Source organism: Brassica napus, chromosome C2 (assembly GCF_020379485.1).
Source record: "Brassica napus cultivar Da-Ae chromosome C2, Da-Ae, whole genome shotgun sequence".
In the NCBI taxonomy this organism is placed as follows: Eukaryota; Viridiplantae; Streptophyta; class Magnoliopsida; order Brassicales; family Brassicaceae; genus Brassica; species Brassica napus.
In genome coordinates, this window is record NC_063445.1 from 44,948,032 (window position 1) to 44,969,644 (window position 21,613).

Consider the following 21,613-nt stretch of genomic DNA (forward strand, 5'->3'; position numbering starts at 1 on the left):
TCTTTTTGACTCGTGGCGATTGACCCTCTGGATTAGATGTAGAAATCCCCCAAACTTGTTGGTTGACCTCTTCCATCTATCCAATAAACCCTAATCACAAAAACATTAGTAAAACATAGATAGATATATACATAAGATAACATGGGATTGCCTCCCAAGTGCGCTTGTTTTAAGTCTCTAAGCTTGACTTCCTTTTCTCGTTCTAGGCTGGGGTTGGATCAGAGAGAGGAACCGAGGTTCCCTCTCTCTCTCTGTTGTTGTTGCCATGTAGGGCTTTAGTCTATGCCCATTCACTGTGAAATCTCCACTGGTCTTGTTCCACAACACAACAGCTCCATAGGGCCTTACTTCCTTGATCTGAAAGGGTCCATACCATCTTGATTGGAGCTTCCCGGGAAACAGCTTTAACCGAGAGTTAAACAGCAACACCTGATCACCAACACTGAACTCCTTCTTCAAGATCTTCCTGTCATGGAAGGCTTTAGTCTTTTCTTTGTAGATCCGAGAGCTCTCAAAAGCATCAAGCCTGATTTCATCTAACTCATTCAGCTGGATTAGTCTCTTCTCCTTAGCAGTTTTGATATCAAAGTTCAGGAGCTTGATTGCCCATAAGGCCTTGTATTCAAGCTCAACTGGGAGATGACATGACTTTCCATAGACAGGGTTAAAGGGAGTTGTTCCCAGAGGTGTCTTGAAGGCAGTTATGTATGCCCATAGTTCATCGTTGAGTTTTAGAGACCAGTCTTTCCTTTTTGTCCCCACTGTTTTCTCGAGGATTGCTTTAATCTCTCTATTAGAGATCTCAACTTATCCGCTGGTATGGGGGTGGTAAGTTGTTGCTACCTATGCTTGACCCCGTTCTTCTTCAGTAAGCTTTCAAAGACTTTGTTGATGAAGTGAGAGCCTCGCCTCCATCACTGATCACCACCCTTGGAACTCCAAATCTTGGGAAGATAATGCTTTTGAATAGCTTAATGACGACCTTAGCATCATTGGTTGGGCTTGCAATGGCTTCTACCCATTTGGAAACATAGTCAACAGCTACCAGGATGTACTTGTTCTTGTAAGATGAGGGAAATGGCCCCACAAAATCAATACCCCAGACATCATATATCTCAACTTCCAGAATTGGGTTCTGAGGCATCTCGTTCCTCTTGGTGATATTGCCTCTTCTCTGACATGTGTCACATCTGGAGACAAACTATTGAGTGTCTTTGAACATGTGAGGCCACCATAAACCTGCCTGAAGAACCTTTGCCACTGTTTTAAATGTGGTGAAATGACCACCATAGGACGAACTGTGACAAAGCGTAAGGATCCCTTCATTCTCTTCCTCGGCTACAACTCTTCTGTAGAGTTGATCCTTACATAAAGTGTACAGGTAGGGCTCATCCCAGAAAAACCTCTTCACATTTTTGAAGAATTTCTTTCTTGCATACCAAACAAGCTTCAGCGGTTCCTTTCCGCAAGCCAAATAGTTTACCAAGTCTGCGTACCAAGGCTCTCTCTCATGAGTAGCCTTTACCTCCACAAGCTTCCTACCGGTCTCACAGACATCAACCACCGCCATTATTGCCATTATCTGTTCCTCAGGGAGTCCCTCATCAATAGGGAGCTCATCCTCGATTCTCAATCGAGATAAATCGTCAGCAACTCCATTTTCAACCTCTGGTTTGTCCTTAATCTCCAAATCAAACTCTTGCAGCAATAAAATCCACCTCAGAAGTCTTGGTTTGGCATATTTCTTGGCCAGGAGGTGTCTTAGTGCTGCATGGTCAGTGTAGACGATCACTTTAGAGCCAACCAGATAGCTTCTAAACTTCTCAAAAGCGAAGACTATCGCTAGGAGCTCTTTTTCGGTGGTGGCATACTTCATCTGAGTATCATCCAGCGTCCTACTTGCGTAGTAGATGACATGAGTCTTTTTATCCTTCTTCTGCCCTAACACTGCTCCTACTGCATAGTCGCTTGCGTCACACATGATCTCGAAAGGTAGATCCCAGTCAGGTGCTTGTACAATGGGAGCACTGATCAGTTCATTCTTCAGCCTTTCAAATGCCCTCAAGCATTCCTCATCAAAGACAAAGGCAATTTCTTTGCACATCAACTTAGTCAAAGGCTGGGCTATCTTTGAAAAGTCTTTGACGAATCTTCTGTAGAAACCGGCATGACCAAGAAAACTCCTTATCCCTTTCACTGAGGTAGGCGTCTGTAACCCAACCATGACATTGATCTTAGCTTGATCTACCTCTATGCCCTTCTAGGAAATCTTGTGCCCCAAAACAATTCCTTCATTCACCATAAAATGGCACTTCTCCCAGTTGGGCACGAGGTTGGCAGCTTCGCATCTTTGTAAAACCCTGCATAGATTGGACAAACACGAGGCAAACGAAGAACCATACACAGAAAAATTGTCCATAAAGGCCTCCACTACATCCTCAATGAGGTCAGAGAAAATTGACATCATTGCTCGTTTAAATGTCGATGGTGCATTGCACAGTCCGAATGGCATCGTTTGATATGCGAAGGTACCATAAGGACAAGTGAATGTCGTTTTCTCTTGGTCATTTGGATGTATGGAGATTTGGAAAAATCCTGAGTATCCATCAAGAAAGCAATAGAATGGATGATTTGCAAGGCGCTCAAGCATCTGATCTATAAATGGTAAAGGAAAATGATCTTTCCTAGATGCAGAATTCAACTTCCTATAATCAATGCACATTCTATGTCCTGTGATTGTTCTGGTGGGAATCAGTTCATCTTTGTCATTTTTAACAACAGTGATACCTCCTTTCTTTGGCACAACATGGACAGGAGAGACCCAAGAACTATCAGAGATAGGGTAGATCACTCCAGCATCCAGGAGCTTAAGAATCTCTTTCTTGACGACATCTTTCAGGTTGGGGTTTAACCGTCTTTGATGCTCGACAGAAGTCATGGATTCATCCTCAAGATGTATCCGATGCATGCACAAAGAAGGAGATATTCCTTTGATGTCATCTAGAGAATACCCAATTGCTTTTCTATACTTTTCCAGTTCAGTTAAAAGCTCAGACAATTGAATCTCATCAAGATTATTGTTGACAATCACTGGATAAGTTTCATTCGAGCCAAGAAAAGCGTACCTTAGTCCCTCATGGAGTGGTTTGAGGTCGACTTTGGGAGCTTTGAGCTCGCTCCAGTCAGATTCCTGAGGCTCTTCTTGTGAGTCAACTGAGGCAACGAGGCCAAGTACTTGTGGCAACTCGACAAACCGGTTTTCTCCATCCATTTCCTCATGAGAGTCTAGTATCTGTGCATACCTCATGCGTTCCTTGTCATCAATCAACTGATCCTCTTTGTTGATGGTGAGAGCGTGCTGAAGAGAGTCTTCTAGGGCCAGCTCTTCCAAGTAGTCATCAGCAAGGGCATCCATTTCCACAATGTAGAACAGCTGACCTTCAATGATGGGCTTCTTCATGACTTCATTGATATCAAAGTGCAGAATATTTCCATGCCCAAGGTCAATCTTCCCTTCTTTTACATTCACAATGGCTCATGCGGTAGCCAAGAATGGCCTTCCAAAGATCAAAGGATCTTTTGGATCCTCCTCCATCTCGAGTACCACAAAGTCAGTGGGTACTTCATAATTTCCGATCATCACAGGAAGATCCTCTAAGATCCCGACGGGGAGTTTCACAGAGCGGTTAGCCAATATCAAAGATAGTCTGCATATTTGAACTGGGTGAAACCCAATTTCTTTGCAATAGAGAGTGGCATAAGACTGACACTTGCTCCTAGGTCACAAAGACATTTCTCGAACTCTAGAAGTCCAATGGCGCACGGTAAGGTGAAGCTGCCAGGATCTTCAAGCTTCTTTGGAACACTCAGCCTCTGGAGTATCGCACTGCATTCATGAGTGAGGATGACCATGCCTTCCATATCCTTTTTCTTTTTTGCTACAGCATCTTTCAAGAACTTGCTGTACTTAGGAACCATCATAAACGCATCAATGATTGGCATGGTGATATGAACTTCACTCATTTTCTTGTCGAAGAGGGCTTTGTACTTCTCAATCAATTGCTATTTAAACCTTCCTGGAAATGGCAACTTGGGTTCATAAGGAGGAGGGGTGAATGTTTTTTCTTTTGAAGAACTAGCAGCTTGCTTCTTGTCTGAACTATTCTTCTCTTCTCCAACTTTTCCTTTTCCTTTAGCTTGTACAATCTTTTCCAGTATCTCCTGATTTTTTTTCTCATCAATAAGCACAACATCATCATCAAGATTGATGACCACCTCCCCATCTTGTTTCTCATTATCCTTAATGAGAACTCTAGGAGGTAACTCTCTACCACTTCTTAGGGTGATTGAGTGCATTGTCTCCTTAGGGTTTTGCTCAGATTTTCCGGGAAGTGATCCCATCGGCCGCTTAGAATTGGAGCTCATAGAAGCAAATTGATTCTCCAAGGCCTTGAAACTAGACGAGATGTGAGAAAACTTGTTGTTAAGATCATTGTAACTGCCATCAACTCTATTGTGAAGATCTCGCATTTCAGCTCCAATGTTTGCTTGGGCTTTCTCCAAGTTTGCTTGGCTTGCCGCGAAGGTGGTGTTGCTCTTCTCCTGTCTGGCCAGAGATTCTATAATCTGTTTAAGCATAAGATCGGTGCTGCTCTCCTGAGGGGCAGAGCTAGAGGAGCTGCTTTGACTTTGGGTGGGCTGGTTGCTCTTGTTGTAGAAACCGGGTGGGTAGCTGGGTTTGGGTTGGTAGCCACTCTGTTGGTTGTTGTAGAATGGTTTTTGTTGGTAGTTGTTCTGGTACTGGGGTTTGCTCTGAAAGTTTCCTTGAAAATTGTATCCCTCTTGTACCAAGTGCCATTGGAGCTGACAAAATAAGCTTCTTCCTGACCTTCCAGACCGTCGACTTCCTTAGACTCAGTGGGTGGTTGTTGATCACCAACAAAGTTGACTTGTTGTGATCTTTCTGAAAGAAGTAGGTCTATCTTATCTTCCAAAGTCTTCATTTCTTTCTTGGTATAGACATTATCTCCTCCACCACCTCGGTTGCTTCTGTCATACACATCACATTGAGTAGAGTCGCTATGCGCTAAGTTTTCCACCAGTTGCATCCCTTCATGCTCGGGTCTGCCCAAGAAGTTTCCATTACTTGCAGTGTCCAGCATATTTCTGAAAGTAGGCAAGACTCCTCGGTAGAATGTGCTCAACAAGCTCTCTTTATTGAAACCATGATGGGGGCACTGAGTTGTGTAACCTTTGAACCGCTCCCACGCTTCACCAAAAGTTTCAAAATTTTGTTGATGAAAGCCAGAGATCTCGTTTCGCAGTTTTGCAGTGCGAGAGATTGAGAAAAATTTGGTGAGAAAAGCTCTTTTACACTCGTCCCAAGTTGTAATCGAGTCAGAGGGTACATTCTTCTCCCATAAGTGAGCTTTGTCTCCTAGAGAGAATGGAAACAGTGTCAGTTTGAAGGCATCTTCAGGAATGCCATTTATCTTTACGGTCCGGCAGAGCCTGTCGAAGTTATCCAAATGGTCCAACGGGTCTTCCATGGGCAGACCATGATACTTATTGCTTTGTACCATGTTGATCAAACCTGACTTGATTTTGAAGTTGTTGTTCGCTACTGCAGGTGCACGAATGCCCAATTGAGTACCGTGGATATTTGGTTGGTCGAAAGTTCCAATCACCCGAGCATTACGCAGTGGGTGTTGTGGTCCAAGGTTGGCAGCTCCTTGACCATTGTGTCCTTGAGTAGCAGCTCCAAGAACATCTTCGTGTTGAGGTTGTTGTTGTTGATGTTCCATCTCAAACCCCAAACGATCGAAATGAGCATGTCGCTCTTCTTCTCTTCTCTTTCTTGCAATTTCCCTTTCCAATGTTTTGATGTCGTCTACTGGTTGTACAAAATTCGTTGATCATGTACTTCTCAGGTTCATGCACCTGACATTGACAAAGGACTCAGAAAGAGAATTAGTAGTCAATAACAGAAAGTAAGACTTCGTTTCAAGCAATGGCTAAATCTCAATGTTAAAATCAATCTTAGAATTGGCAACGGCGCCAAAACTTGATGTAAGATAAGTTTAATCCTCAAACCGATGTAGTATTTGAGGTGTCAATCCAGTCCTAAGATGATTTTAAGCAATGAGAATGCAAGACATTTACTCAATCTAAGTGCAATCAAAGATGTGTTGGAATGGTAACCAAGTAACAACAATGAAACTAAAATTAAGAACTAAAGTAACAGAGAACAAAGCAAGTTTTCAATCAATATTAAGGGATAACCCATGGGTATAAGGCAATCGATCCAAGATGACTAGCTTCCAAGTCAAGGTGTTATCCAAATAATCTACAAGTTCTATAGATCTAGATCTCATTCAGATAGATTAATCCACTTCCGTGACAGAAACCCCTATGCTATCATGAATTAAACATAAACTGCCGTTGGCTTAACGCAATCTAGCATGCATGAATTACAAGTCTAATAACCATCTAGCAGTCTTAACATCAACTTCCGTTGGCCAATCATGCAAGAGCTTCACTAAGTTCGTTCAAGCATTTCAACGAACATCTTTCGGGTGTGAAATAGCTTAGAATCTAGATCTGAGAGAACAAGTCTGATCTAGCATTAAGAACCCTTAGCAAGCATAGAAACAAGTAAATCTAGTAACAAACACCTTAACTCTTCACAAATCACCTCAAATATGCCTAACCCATAGATTCAAGATGAGTCTACTCACTAATTGTCACGATAGATCTTAAACTCATGTTAAGTTCAAGACAAATCATGTTTAGAGAGATAGATGAACACTTAATATTAAAGATTCAAAAGACAAATAATATAAAAAATGATAAAGATTGTGTCTTTTACTCTAATGGTGATTGTCTTAAGGGAGAAAACAAGATATGATCTAAAATAATTAGGGTTTACATATTTATAGTGTTCAAAAGTAGGGTTCAATTGCGAAACGCTGTTTTTTATTTCGCGATAGGAGGTTGCGACTGCGTTTTGAAAACGCGCGTTTTGTACCAAACTGCGTTTGGCCTTTTTCTGCCCTTCTACGCATCGAGCTCGAGCTCGAGCTCAGGGACTGTAACCGCGCCTCGGCCTTCTCTGTCGCTTCACCGCATCTGCTCGCCCTCGTCTCTCTCGCGTCCAAACCGGAGCTTCCGGTCTCGCCGTCGATCTACTGTACCAGAGTCGCCGTGACTCGTCTTCTTCGTTCGTTTCGGGTCGCCATAGATCGAGGAACTTCGTCGTTGGACTGAGCAAACCACATCGAGCCATCTGATAGGCATGAAGCGGTCGATTGGTGCTCACGGATTGAAGCCAAGGTCGAGGGCATTGAAGCGAGCAGCTTGGCCTCTTCACATCGAGCACTTCGTCTTCGTCGAACTGGGGGCTGGACCGAGAGTGACAGGTCGCGAGGCTCAGGTTTCATGGATCGGTCGCTTGAGTCTTTGCGGGTCTCAAGCTGCAGGCTGGGCGTCGAGGCTGACGGATCGAGCACTCATCTTCTCCGCGTCGAACACTCCAAAGCTCACGACAGAGACATGACCAACTTCTAACATTTTGCATACTTGGTCCCTGTGTTTTGCTCCATTTCTATTTTTGACCCCAAAACTTCTGTTTCGTACAGTTTAGTCCTCAAATTGCCCCATAACTTTAGATTGTACATTCCAGCCCCTGTTTATGCAATATGTACAAATGCAACACCTAATGACACCTAAATGCAACTCCTAAACACTAAAAATGACCAAAATCAATAGCTAAAAACATGTAAAAATGCTATATACATCAGAAATGAACAAGTTACTCTGCCTGAAACTGGTGTGGAGATTACTCTATGCTCAACCTTCTTTGTAGACCAAATGGATACATACATACTTGCAGGTCATGGATGTGGCGGAAGTTGTTAAAGTACAGAGACATTGCAAAAAAATTTCATCGCAAGAAGGTTGGTGATGGTAATCAAACATCTTTTTGGTTTGACTCCTGGTCCTCACTAGGATGTCTATTTGATCTCACGGGGCCCCGAGGTTGCATTGACATGGGTATCTGCTTGACTGCGGCTGTCTCTTCGGCTCTGCAACGATGCCGGCGTAATCATCGCAGGGAGATTTTCAATAGTATTGAGGCTGTCATGGAGGTGCAGAGGAGTAATCTAACGAATGCGGCTGACTACTCTGTCTGGAAGAGTTCTTCTGATACATACAAGTATGTCTTCAGTACAAAAATACATGGAATCTACTCCATCAGGAAGGAACCACAGTTGAATGGTGCAAAGGTCTCTGGTTCAAACATCATACTCCAAAGTTCGCTTTCTTCCCATGGCTTACTCTACACAATCGGCTCTCAACAGGAGACCGTATGCTTCAGTGGAACGCATGAGTTAGCTCGGCATGTATCTTCTGTAACCAATTTGAAACTAGGGATCATATATTTTTCTCTTGCACTTATTCGGGTGCTGTCTGGTCTCAGCTGATGAGAGGTTTGCTGCGTGTAGATGGTAAATTCGACCATCCCTCAAGGTCCGAAGAACAGATGGCCCGGCCCACATGAAGCAGAGCATCGGCTCGGCGCGGCGGTTTGAAGGGTCGATCTCTCGGCGTAATGTGAGAGAGCTTTCGATGGGCTTCTCGACTAAACGCCCCGAGGAAACGACTCCACAAGACAGCATGGGCTTCTCGGCCCAGCGAGTTAAAGTCCACAGAGACGATACAAACTAGGTCACGGAAGAGTGTGAGGTCAGCTATAAAAGGGGAAGGAAAGGCAACGTAAGGGGGATCCGAAATCACTGATACACACTGGGCGGCTAGATTAGGGTTTTACCTTTGTTATCTCGCCTTGTCGTATCTCTCCGGTAAAGCCTTCAAGGCTCCGGTACCTTTCTTTTCACGCATCTCCTTTCCTTGTAACCAACGAAACACTCTTCCGACTGTTAATAAGACGTATTTGCTTAAGCCCACATCTAAAAACTGAACGTTCTCTCGTTCCGTACCGTTTCCCGATCAAACAGTTGGCGCCCACCGTGGGGCTTTTAGCAAAGTAACGTCGACAAGATGGCGACGAGTAACGACGGCTCTTCCTCGGGAGAAGATCGTGAAGCCGCTGAAGTAACACCGGCGTCTTTCCCTGTGACTCCGACACCACTCCAACCCGCTTCAATAGAAACCATCATGGCGCGCCTTGCGCAACAAAATGCGGCCCAGAAAGCGGCGACCGACCAAAATCGCAGCGCTCGCAAAGATCTTAGCCCACCTCACTGCGAACATGGAAGCTTCGACGGTGCAGTACCGAAGACATCTGTTAAACACACAGAGAGCGACTGGTGCAGCACCAACGCAGACTACCAACCAAAATGTCGCCGATGATGATGTGGCCCAAACCCCCGTGGGTCTTGATGCGCAGAAGATAAACGAGCTCGCCGCGCTGAAACAGTCGGTGCTGGATATAAGCTCCAAGATTCATCATGTCACCACGTCCGCCCCTCAGATCGAGCGAGTCCTAGCAGAATCTCTCCGGACACTGTTCACCGAAAAGATAACGAAGGTCCGCCTCCAAAAGATGGAAAAGCTCCGTCTTCCAACCTTCGACGGTGTATCCGACCCTTCTGCTCACGTCACATCCTTCAATATCGCGATGCGACGGGCGAACCTCTCTGATGAGGAAAAAGACGCCGGCTTTTGTAAACTTTTCGTCGAAACCCTAGAAGGCATCGCTCTTAACTGGATCACCGGTCTTCAGGAGAACTCCGTTGATAGTTTTCACGACCTCTCGACGGCTTTCCTCAAAAATTACATCATGTTCAAATCCATTGTCTCGAAAGTCGATGTACAAGACCATATAGCCTTGGAGTCGTTGATGAACACCCTCCACATTAAGTCACCATTTCGGGCTGATCTTTACCGACACCCGACGAGATCAGTACCGGATACCATCGCTCGATCCAATAACTTCATTCGAATGGAGGAGGATACTAGGGCCAAGGCGGCTAAAGAAGCAGAAGGGAAACAGACTCCCGCCCGGACGAACGACGCTCGTCAAGAACCGCGCCAACATTCCACAAGTGGCAAGCCTAACCAAAAGAAGGGCTACATGAATGCTATAGACGATGGCGAACCATCGGGTTCCGCCGCAATGGCGCGAGAGAAGGGGTGGAATCATTGGGATCGAGATACCAGCCAGCCAAAGTCTAGTTCCCCCGAACCAACAAGCTCGGACACCATCGAGCCGAGTAAATGGTGTTCCTATCATGAGGTCAAATCACATGATACGAAGGATTACAAAGTCTTATACGGACACTTCCTCAAATCCATCGAAAGCGGGAAAATCGAGATTGAATCTCCACATAAGCCGAAAAAAAATAAGAGTTGGAGCAAAAACAAAGAGAAGAAGATTCAGAAGCCTCAAGCAAAAGCCCCTCAAAAAGAAGAACGAACCAGCCCTGAGAGACCCGCCGTAAACAGTCTCAATCTCGAGGGTAAATCAACTGACGAAGAACCACCTAAAAACCGACGGCGAGTGGAAGTAATCCTCTCTCGACAGGCTAATTCCTCGAATGACGAAACCCTACCGCGGCAACAAAATTTGCGCGAAACGTTGGATAGGAAAACAGATTCGAAGGATCTGCGTACCTTTCTAAAGCGGAAGGCCGCAATGATGCACGAGAGCAAGACGGACCTTCGGACGTCCCTTGACGAATCAAAAGCAAGAAATACCGCACACGACGGGGCGGCAGCAAACTTTCAATCCCTACCCGCAGATTTACGTGAACAGATCAACTCCAAAGCGGAAGATTTACGCGTTAAGCTCAAGCAACACGATTTACAACCGTGCATCGAAGCGAAAAGGAAAGCGCAGCGGGAGTTGATGGAGGCTACGAACACCCCGCACCTTAACGTCATAATGGGTGGTTTACCTCCCTGCGGGGACTCGGTCAGAGCAGTTAAGGATTATAGACTACAGGCCGTCACTGCCCAAAACTGGCCTTCACAAGTAGAAAACGACCATCGAATCTCTTTCTCGGCGGCCGACACTCACGGCGTTAGTATGCCGCATAACGATCCGCTCCTCATTGATATTGGAATTGGTGAGTGCCATGTCACAAAGGTTCTCGTCGACACTGGCAGTTCAGTCGACCTTATCTTTCGAGACACGCTCGATAAAATGGGGGTCGACCTACGCGACATGAAGCCCTCTTCACGCACTCTCACGGGATTCAACGGCTCCTCGGAACAGATGATTGGGACGATACGTCTCCCAGTACGCAGGTGACGTAACCCGCACTGTTAAGTTCTCTGTCGTCCGGGCTAGGGCACCTTACAACGCCATCCTCGGTACACCCTGGTTACATTCCATGAAGGCCATTCCCTCCACTTATCACCAGTGCGTTAAGTTTCCTGGGAAAGACGGAGCAACACAGACAATCCGTGGGGACCAACGAGCGGCGAGAGACCTGCCTATCGCCGCAGTCAAGTTACAACAGTCAACCTCACTCGTCAGCGCAGTCAACAAACCAATCCATAAGATCGATCCTCAGAAGGAAGAAATCCGCGAGGTACCCGTCAACGAGGCGGACATATCAAAGGTCGTGCGCATTGGCGCTTATCTCTCCAACGAAATGCAATCGCTGATCATTTCCTTTCTTAAAGAGAACGCCTCAACCTTTGCGTGGGTAACTTCTGATATGAAAGGAATAGATCCCGCAATAACATCTCATGAATTGAACGTAGACCCGACGTTCAAACCTATTCGACAGAAGAGGCGGAAGCTCGGGCCCGAACGGTCTAAAGCAGTAAACGAGGAAGTTGATAGACTGCTCGACGCAGGATTCATAGCCGAAGTACGGTACCCAGATTGGCTAGCAAACCCCATCATCATAAAAAAGAAGAACGGGAAGTGCTGCATTTGTCTTGACTTCACAGATTTGAATAAGGCCTGCCCGAAAGACAGCTACCCCCTCCCGCATATCGACCGCTTAGTAGAGTCGACCGCCGGTAATGAGCTCTTAACCTTTATGGATGCTTTTTCGGGATACAATCAAATTATGATGCATACGGATGATCGCGAGAAAACGACATTCATATTAGACAGAGGGACATATTGCTACAAAGTCATGCCATTCGGCCTGAAGAACGCATGGGCGACATACCAGCGTCTAGTCAATAGAATGTTCGCCGACAAACTTGGCAACACTATGGAAGTCTACATCGACGACATGCTGGTCAAATCACTTCGCGCCAAAGACCATCTGGACCACTTGCGAGATTGCTTCAAAACGCTGAACGAGTATAAAATGAAGCTCAACCCAGCAAAATGCACCTTCGGTGTCACATCAGAAGAATTCCTTGGTTACATTGTTACTCAGCGAGGCATCGAAGCAAACCCAAAGCAAATAACGACAATCCTTGATCTCTCAAGCCCTAAGAACACCCGCGAAGTTCATCGTTTAACCGGAAGGATTGCAGCCCTTAATAGGTTCATTTCAAGATCTACGGATAAATGCCTCCCATTTTAAGAACTTATGCGAGGAAACAAAAGATTTGCCTGGGACGAAAAATGCGAGGAAGCGTTCAATCAACTCAAGCATTACCTCATGACGCCTCCAGTTCTGTCGAAACCCAAAGTTGGGGACACCCTATCTCTATATATTGCCGTCACCTCCTCGGCAGTCAGCAGCGTCCTTATACGAGAAGATCGAGGTGAACATAAGCCTATTTTCTACATAAGCAAGTGAATGACGGAACCAGAGACGAGATACCCGACCTTAGAGAAGATGGCCCTCGCTGTCGTCACCTCAGCAAGAAAACTCCAACCTTACTTCCAGTCACACACTATCGAGGTACTCTCCAACCAGCCCCTTCGAACGGTAATGCAAAATACTAATCAATCAGGGAGGCTAACAAAATGGGCAGTGGAACTAAGCGAGCACAACATCGTGTACAAGAATAGAACAGCAGCTAAGTCGCAAGTTCTTGCTGACTTCTTGATCGAGCTAACACCGGAGTTAGAACAGGATCTCATGCTACCAAGTCTGAAGTGGATATTGCACGTAGATGGATCATCCACGAACAAAGGTTCGGGGGCAGGCGTACAGCTCCAATCCCCGACAGGCGAACTAATCCGGCAATCGTTCAGTTTTGGCTTTGCCGCATCCAACAACGAAGCCGAGTATGAGTCTCTCATCGCAGGCCTTCATCTCGCAAAAGCAGTAAAGGCTAAACGAATCAGCGCATATTGCGACTCCCAACTCGTAGTGAGTCAGTTTCTTGGAAAATATGACGTCAGAAATGAGAGGATGGATGCCTACTTAACACCTGTCAAAGATCTTACACGAGATTTCATGTTCTTCGAGCTCACAAAATTTCCCCGCGGAGAGAACGTATGCGCGGACGCCCTCGCAGCCCTCGGAAGTAAGCTACATGACCAGGTAAAAAGGATAATCCCGATACACAGGATCGAGACACCAAGCATCAGCCCAGCGACAGAGCCGCTTGCCATTGCAGCATCTATCACCGACGCCATGGATATTGATGAAGGGGAATCTCGCGCAACGGAAGAACAGCTCAACGATTGGCGAACGGAATTCATCGAATACCTATCCAACGGCGTATTACCCACAGAAAAATGGGAAGCACGACGACTCAAACGGCGCAGTGCGGATTACGTCGTCATGGATGGCGCACTTCATCGATGGACTGCAACAAAGGTACTCCTTAAATGCATTTCCGGAGACGAAACGAGACTAGTCATGGCCGAAACACATGAGGGGGCAGCAGGAATCATTCGGAGGGACGAGCTCTCGCATTAAAAGTGAAAAGCCTTAGTTTCTACTGGCCAACTATGAACACAGATTGCGAGTCCTATGCCGAGAAATGTGACAAGTGCCAGCGACACGCTTCAACCATCCACAGTCCGACGGAGTTACTCCATACCTTAACGGTGCCATACCCCTTCATGCGGTGGGGAATGGATATCATTGGACCAATGCCGAGCTCTCGACAAAAAAGATTCATCCTGGTCTTAACAGATTACTTCACCAAATGGGTGGAAGCAGAAGCTTACGCCAGCATCACCGACAAGAAAGTGCAGAAGTTTATTTGGAAGAACATCATCTGCAGACACGGGCTCCCGTATGAAATAGTTACCGACAACGGATCCCAGTTTATCTCCCATAACATCAAGGAATTCTGCGACAGATGGAAGATTCGACTCAATATGTCCACACCGAGAAACCCGCAAAGGCAACGGTCAGGCCGAGTCCACAAATAAAACAATCATCGACGGACTTAAGAAAAGACTCGACTTGAAGAAGGGATGCTGGGCCGAAGAACTGGATGGAGTCCTCTGGTCCCATAGAACAACGCCTCGCGGAGCGACGAAAGCGACCCCTTTCTCGATGGCCTATGGAGTCGAAGCAATGGCACCTGTCGAGGTAAAGGTGATGAGCCTACGCCGTTCCAAAATGCCGCAAAACATCGAGCTTAACCAAGATATGCTCCTTGACGCACTGGGCGATATCGAGGAAAGACGCGACCAAGCGTTACTTCGTATCCAGAACTATCAGCACCAGATCGAAATCTACTACAACAAGAAGGTTAAGTCCCGCCCCCTCGAATTGGGAAATCTGGTCCTCTGAAAGGTGTTCGAAAACACTAAGGAGTGGAAAGCCGAAAAACTCGGAGCCAACTGGGAAGGACCCTACAAGATCATCGAGGTCGTGAAACCCGGAGTCTACCGCCTCGAGACTTCAACAGGCGAAGCGGTACCACGAGCCTGGAACTCGAAGCACCTTCGCCTCTTCCACAACTAAAAGTAGCAAAGGCAGGTGAACGACCAACGGTCACGTTCACTCTAAAAAAAACCCGAGTAAATGCGCTCTCAGCCACTTTTACTCGGAAAACAAAGAACTATGAATGGCTTGATCTTCCACAAAGGAGGTACGTAGGCAGCCTTAACGGGTCCAGCTGTAATCAAAAAAAAAAAACATCCCCGAGAAGTCGCGCTTCCCCGAGAAGTCGTACAACTCATGCGATACCTACGTGAGTTCGCCCTGGCATCTCAAAACAAACGTACCAGTACTCGCACCTCACGGCCGAGTATGTCCTGATCAGACACATACTCGCGGGAATCCGGTCATAATCGTAGTATTAACTAATATGCCAGAGACGATGCTCCTATCCATTTCATGATTGCTAAGTAAGGTTTGGCCGACCGAACGCTTAGAAATTACTTTGAGATCGAGTTAGGAACCGTTGTCGTTTAAAAGATGTTTTTAACGGTCTAAAGTAATCCTATATTGACTCGTATCTAGTCGACGTACGTCAAGCAAACAAGGGAACTTGACAAAACGACCAAATAAAACTCGAACAAGAGTTATTAAAATTCACAGCCCGTACTATATCGCTATCTCGATACGGCGCAAAGTCACACACTCTATAATCATTTCCATATTTCTTGCAACTCCCCGATCTACCGAATACTCAAAGAAAGAAGCGAGACGAGTGATGCAGGATTCGTAAAGAGAAGAAATAAATAGAGTCTTAAAAAAAAAGGGCAAAGGACAACACAAAGCCAAGTCGTAATACACAAGAGCAAGAGTGCTTTGAAAAGTTAAAAGAGACAAAGCGACAGAGTTACTCCTCGGGGTCTTCAGCCTGCTCCTGCGCAACGGTTCCACCACCAAGGGACGGCTCCGAAGGATCAGCACGCACCAACCGATCCGCATCGACGCCCTCAACAAGAATCATCGCCTCGCCTTCACGAACCTCCGGATGACTCTCGGGAGGGTGAGCTTCGGAACCAGTCGTCTCTCCACTATGCTCCTTATTAACCTCCTCACCGCCACCATCTTTATCCGACCCTTCACCCTGATTACCCTCTGGGTTCGAAACAGAGGAGTCGGAGGCGAGGGCCGGCGCATCGGACTTTGTTCCCTCGTCAAGAGCTTCAGAGGGACTTTGTTCCCGACGGACTTTGTTCCCTCGTCAAGAGCTTCAGAGGCGAGGGCCGGCGCATCGGCTTTTGACGATTCCTCCCCTGCAGAACGAGATGGAGCGATCGAGGCTCCGGGAAGATTAGCGGGGCTTCGGAGAACTACAGCAGTCCTCGGATCAACCAGCTCTGCATTGGATCCATATGGGTCAAGGCCCACAAAAGCTCGCATATCGACGAACTGAGAATCAAGGTGAAGTGGAGAAAGAGTCAAGTCAATCTCCGGGATCTCGCCGGGATCAAGTTTCAAGGCTTCTTCCTCAAACTGCTTCTCGCGGGCCACGAACGTATCAATGACATCTTGAGGGATATCACGACCACCAGCCTTTAGAGCCTCAAGGCATCTCTTAGTTCCAAACGCCTGGCTCTGAAGCAACTGTGCTGTGTCGAAATGACCGCGGCGAGTCCACCATTTGCGCAGGTTTCCAAAGTGCCTGTTGAATTTCGCAATCATCTCGATCTCAACCCTCATCCTCTCCTTCGTAACCTCATAGACACGCGAATCCCTAAGCCGACCCAACTCTTTCTTATGTTCTTCGGCTTTGACCCCCATCTCTTCCATCAGACTGGCCTTCCGAGACTCCAAAGTCACAATGGTCACATTAGCGACAGAGAGTTCGGCCTCGGCCGCGTCAGCTCGCTCCCGCTGAATCTTCTTCCGAGCAATCGCTCGTTCTCTCTTCTCGGCCATCCTCACGAACTCATCCCTCCATTCCGCTTTCTTCCGGCGGAGAAGCTTACCCTTGGCCGCCACTACTTTCTCCGACTTTCTCAAGGATTCGCGAGTCTTCTTCAAAGCTGTGTCGTATTTCTCAACAACGAAATTCATGCTCCCGTCGCCCTAACAAGACATGAAAACAGAATATTTAAGTTTTTTTTTTCACATAAAAGGAAGACAGTCAAAGGAGGTACTTACCAGTAATTTAGTGTGAGCAGCATCGACGTACTCATCCTTAAAGATCAAGTCCGACACGGATGGAAGAGGCTTCGGCCCGCATTTGATCTGGCTAACCAACTCAGCACATTTATGAGGAGCATAAATAAGCGGGGTGGGACCATCGTACTCGAACGACACGTGATCAGGAAACTCGACCCTCGGAGTCTTCTTCCGAGATGATGCACCGACGGCTGATGTTCCAGGGATCGACGAAACTAGAGCACTAGCGCCCGTCTCTCGATCACCCGTCTTTTTGGATTTCTTCTTCTTCCGCAGCGTAACTTCGGGAGAGGCGTCGGTGGTGTCGGTGGTGTCGGCAATCGGTGGTGTCGGTGGAATCTTGATGACGAGGGCTCGCGTCGGTGGTGTCGGCAATCGCCATCTCGTTAGAGGGTGCAGGTAGTTCGACACTCGGCAGATTAAGTTCGACCGTTATCATCGCACTCAGATCTGGAAGCCCTCTCATTTTCCTTGCCTCGTTGATTCTCTTCTGCTCTTCCTTTGTGAACAGCGAGATCCGCCTCTAAGTCTTGTTGGCAGAAAGAGGATAACTCGAATTCCAATCTTCTGCGAGAAACTCGAGTCCAGAAGCCCGACCATGAGGGCAAAGTCAAAGAGTCATATTGAAATAGGAGAAAAGTATGGACTTACTCCTGGAAATACGACCGATCGAACGGTGAACCCTCTCCCAAGAAATATTCCCCCAATGCTCTTGAGCAAGTCTCGCAACGGCACGAGCACTTGAAAGAAAGTCTTCCGGATAATCACAAGAAGTCGGATGGTCGGCTGCATAAACAAAAAACAACAAAAGCAGAAAGCAGTTAGTATACGAAGAAACGGTACAAGTTAACGAAGATGTCTGCCAAGCAAAGTGTTCCATAAGACACGGTAGTCGTCATCTGGCGGGTCTTCGAAGGCAGAGTCATCACATTTAACGAAGAAATAAGATCTCTGCCAATCCGGCGTCTTATTAGGATGCCTTCCTATCACATTGTAGCTGGGATGCATTTTTATCAGCAGAAGCCCGTCGTCTAACGAACTGACGGACGTCAACTCCTCGAAGACACGAACGCTCAACGAGACATAAATTTCAGCGGCCATAACCATCAGGGCCACCGCGATACGCCACAAACCATTCAAAAACTGACTTATCGCTGCATCTCGGCGCCTCGCATACGATGTGATTAGTCGAGGAATTGGGAACCAAAGCTTCGTATCGTCTCGAAAATAGGATTCGTAAACGCACTGATACCCAACTGGCGGTGACCAAGGCCTCTGGTTTTCCGAGGGAATCAAGAAAGTTACCCCTAGTCCATGATGTTCCCTCAGAAGCTTCTTCACGCTATTGGGAGTTGACTGAGTCTTAGTGACGTTCTCCCAAGCTTGACCACTCACATCAGGAGAGCGCAGAAACTCGGAAGCTATCGCCGGGAGTTCCTCAAAGATCCCTCCAGGATAATAGCACGTCGGCACGTAATTAACAGCGAAAACTCCGTCCCCCGCACCGCCAGAACCGTCTCTCTCGCAAGCCTGTGGCTCATCTGGATTTCCTCTCACTTCTTGCCGATACGAACGCGCAGATTCGGAGACTAGGACTTGAGACAGATCTAAATTCCCGGTGTCCATCATCGCGTCGTGATGAATCCGTTCAAATTCTTCAAGCGGTGCTTCGGTCGCATCTCTCGAAGGACTAGAGGAGGCTCTGATCTCTTTTCCTCCCTGTTTATGAGATAACCCCCCGCCAGACGACATATCGCTATCTATGTTGCAACAACAACCTAGAGAGAGAAATAAGAAGGAGGAGAGAGAATACCTGAGAAGTGCGGAGAAGAATGGAGAGAATGAGAAGGAAGCGAGTATTTATAGGAAAAGAAGGGGTGCCTCCCCGAGGCGTCATCATTTGGCCTACATGGGCCTATGTGGGCCTAGGAACAGTTACCTAGCCGCCTAAGAAATCGAAGCGTCGTTTCGACTTCCCGTTTTAACCGGCCTCAACCCTGATCAGAACCAACGGTTAAGGGAAAACGTAACCAAACCAAAGCCGGTTCGGTAGAGATTTTACTAAACCACCCGACAAAGGGGAAACGCCTAACGATGCCTCGCGACATCCAGTCAGAAGACATTCATTCGAAACGTTCCGTCAGTCCTCCCAAACCTTTAACTTCCTAAATTCATCGAGTCCGACAGGATCTTCATCTCGATGAACTGGGGGGACAAACTGTAGATGGTAAATTCGACCATCCCTTAAGGCTCGAAGAACAGACGGCCCGGCCCACATGAAGCGGAGCATCGGTTCGGCGCGGCGGCTTGAAGGGTCGATCTCTCGGCGTAATGTGAGAGAGCTTTCGATGGGCTTCTCGACTAAACGCCCCGAGGAAACGACTCCACGAGACAGCGTGGGCTTCTCGGCCCAGCGAGTTAAAGCCCACAGAGACAACACAAACTAAGTCACGGAAGAGCGTGAGGTCAGCTATAAAAGGGGAAGAAAAGGCAAGTTAAGGGGGATCCGAAATCACTGATACACACTGGGCGGCTAGATTAGGGTTTTACCTTTGTTATCTCGCCTTGTCGTATCTCTCCGGTAAAGCCTTCAAGGCTCCGGTACCTTTCTTTTCACGCATCTCCTTTCCTTGTAACCAACGAAACACTCTTCCGACCGTTAATAAGACGTCTTTGCTTAAACCCACATCTAAAAACTGAACGTTCTCTCGTTCCGTACCGTTTCCCGATCAAACACTGCGTACTCGATACGCAACAATATGGGCATAATTGCTGGAGCTCACGCTTGACAACAGTCTTGATATGATAACCACCTTTCTTACACGATATGCATTTCGGATCACCATACATACTCTATGGCGTGAGAGAAATGATAGACGGCACGGGGCAACTCCGATCTCAGTTCAAGCATTAGTAAAGATGTTGGATAGGCAAATCAGGAACAAATGCTTATCTTTCAGGCAGCTGGGGGACTTTACTTACGCTGCAAGCTTAAGCGAGTGGCTTGCCACACGCTAATAAAAGACTAAACAATGGGGCTGGTTTTTTAAATCTTTCTCTTCATTTGAATTCTGTAGCACTTGATGCAAACAATGTGTATTTTTATTTTTGAGTAAATTTAACATATATTCAAAAAAAAAAAATTTGGTGAAGCATCCTTCCACTATTTAAATCTTGGATAATTTAATTACTTTTTTCTTTAAGCACTAGAAGATTATATTCATCAAAGTGAGAACATACAGATTGATACAGAGCCAGCGAGTTTAACCAAAACCCCCGGAAACAAAGCCAGCGGATGAAGGACAATCCCTGGAAACTAAAGCCGGCGGAAAGAAGATAATTCCCCGGAAACTAACCCAAACAAACACAGTGATTATACATTCATACAACTCAAACATAAGTAAAATCATAAACAACAAGACACTCAAGAAGCTGAAGACGCTTGAAATCAGGAGGAGAAGAGATAAGCGTATCACCAAAGTCGAATTATTGAGGCTGGATCTTCAATATGGGTCTCATTATACTGCTCCAACGATCAACAAGAGCCACGAGAACAAACCATTTGAATCCAAACCGGGTAGACGAGGAGAAGAACTTGAATTACCAATCGACATGTTGACTAAGAGCCAAGGCTCCAACTCCTTTAGCATAGCCGGAAAACTCTGATGGAGAAGAGAATAATGACATGCACAGGAACCGGACATCGCAAACGAAACCAAGGAGAAGCGCTCCTCCTGAAAACGAGATCTTCAACTCTTGAAGCAACCAACCAAAGCATAAAAAGCGCACATAAAAAGGAAGCTTGAACCAAATTCAGATCCGTGAATCTAGAAACAAGACCCTTCAGTGCTTAGATCAACCGAACCCGGAGCCAGCAGAGGGACGAGATCATGCACCAGAAGATCTACCACCAACATTCAAGGATAACCGAGAAGGGATCTATCGATCTGGATCTACAAATGTTTAGAGCATGTATGAAGATAATAATCACTGGTAGACAAAAAGAAACCAAAGATACAGCTAAAAAGAAATAGGAAAGACAATCCGACCGACGATGTGGCCAAAGGAGCGCACCACCGCCGGCCGAAAATACAGACCAACGATACAGAGAGTTTAGAGTAGGGCTGTCAACTGGGCGGCCCAACACCCAGATGGGTGTGTCCAGTTGGGCATATATTTTTCTAGACCCAAAACATCCACATCCATGTTTAGCCCACACTCAATAATACCCAAACCCAACTTCACCCAGCTGGACAGCCCAAACCCGCCCAATTATAACTAAATCTGTTTAAACTCAATCTAAGTCCAATTTTAATGTCGATGAAAAATTATGAATACAAATGTGATGTAAAATAAATTCAATAGACTTCAATTTTTGATAACTGTGTTTTATGTAAAAAAAAATTATAACTCTCTCTTTTATATAAAAAAAATTATACTCTCTGTTTTATGTAAAAAAAAATTATAACTCTGTTTTATATAAGGGAAAAATACCTTAGGATAGCACTAAAAATTTTTTTATCGCAAATATAGACTCTAATGATCAAAATGACCAAAATATTTCATTAAAGAGGTAAATATACACTTATACCCCTAGGGTTAACTAATCCGTTAAGGGGTTGTGATTTGAGATTGAGATTTAAAATTTTATAAAATAAAAATAAATATTAAAAATTTGAAAA

At 46.1% G+C, this 21,613-nt stretch overlaps 1 protein-coding gene and 1 non-coding gene across 2 annotated transcripts; one reads left to right on the top strand and one right to left on the bottom strand.

Moving 5' to 3' along the window:
- Positions 1-177: 177 nt before the first annotated feature.
- LOC106408647 lies at positions 178-1,144 on the bottom strand. Its single transcript, XM_048749138.1, has 2 exons — positions 885-1,144; positions 178-790 (listed from the first exon to the last, which is right to left on the bottom strand). The coding sequence occupies exons 1-2, from the start codon at positions 1,142-1,144 to the stop codon at positions 178-180; spliced, it is 873 nt and encodes a 290-aa protein (XP_048605095.1).
- A 4,076-nt stretch (positions 1,145-5,220) lies between these two features.
- On the top strand, positions 5,221-5,327 carry LOC125582562. The gene has a single exon (XR_007320019.1). It is a non-coding gene; the product is annotated as a small nucleolar RNA R71 (small nucleolar RNA).
- Positions 5,328-21,613: the final 16,286 nt, after the last annotated feature.

What these genes read in the sequence shown, in the direction of transcription:
- LOC106408647 (XM_048749138.1), bottom strand. Translation starts at nt 1,144, where the DNA reads ATGCCTCAGAACCCAATTCTGGAAGTTGAGATATATGATGTCTGGGGT. An exon ending in GCTCTCACTTCATCAACAAA is followed by an intron (nt 791 to 884) that starts GTCTTTGAAAGC and finishes GATCTCTAATAG; the next exon opens with AGAGATTAAAGCAATCCTCG.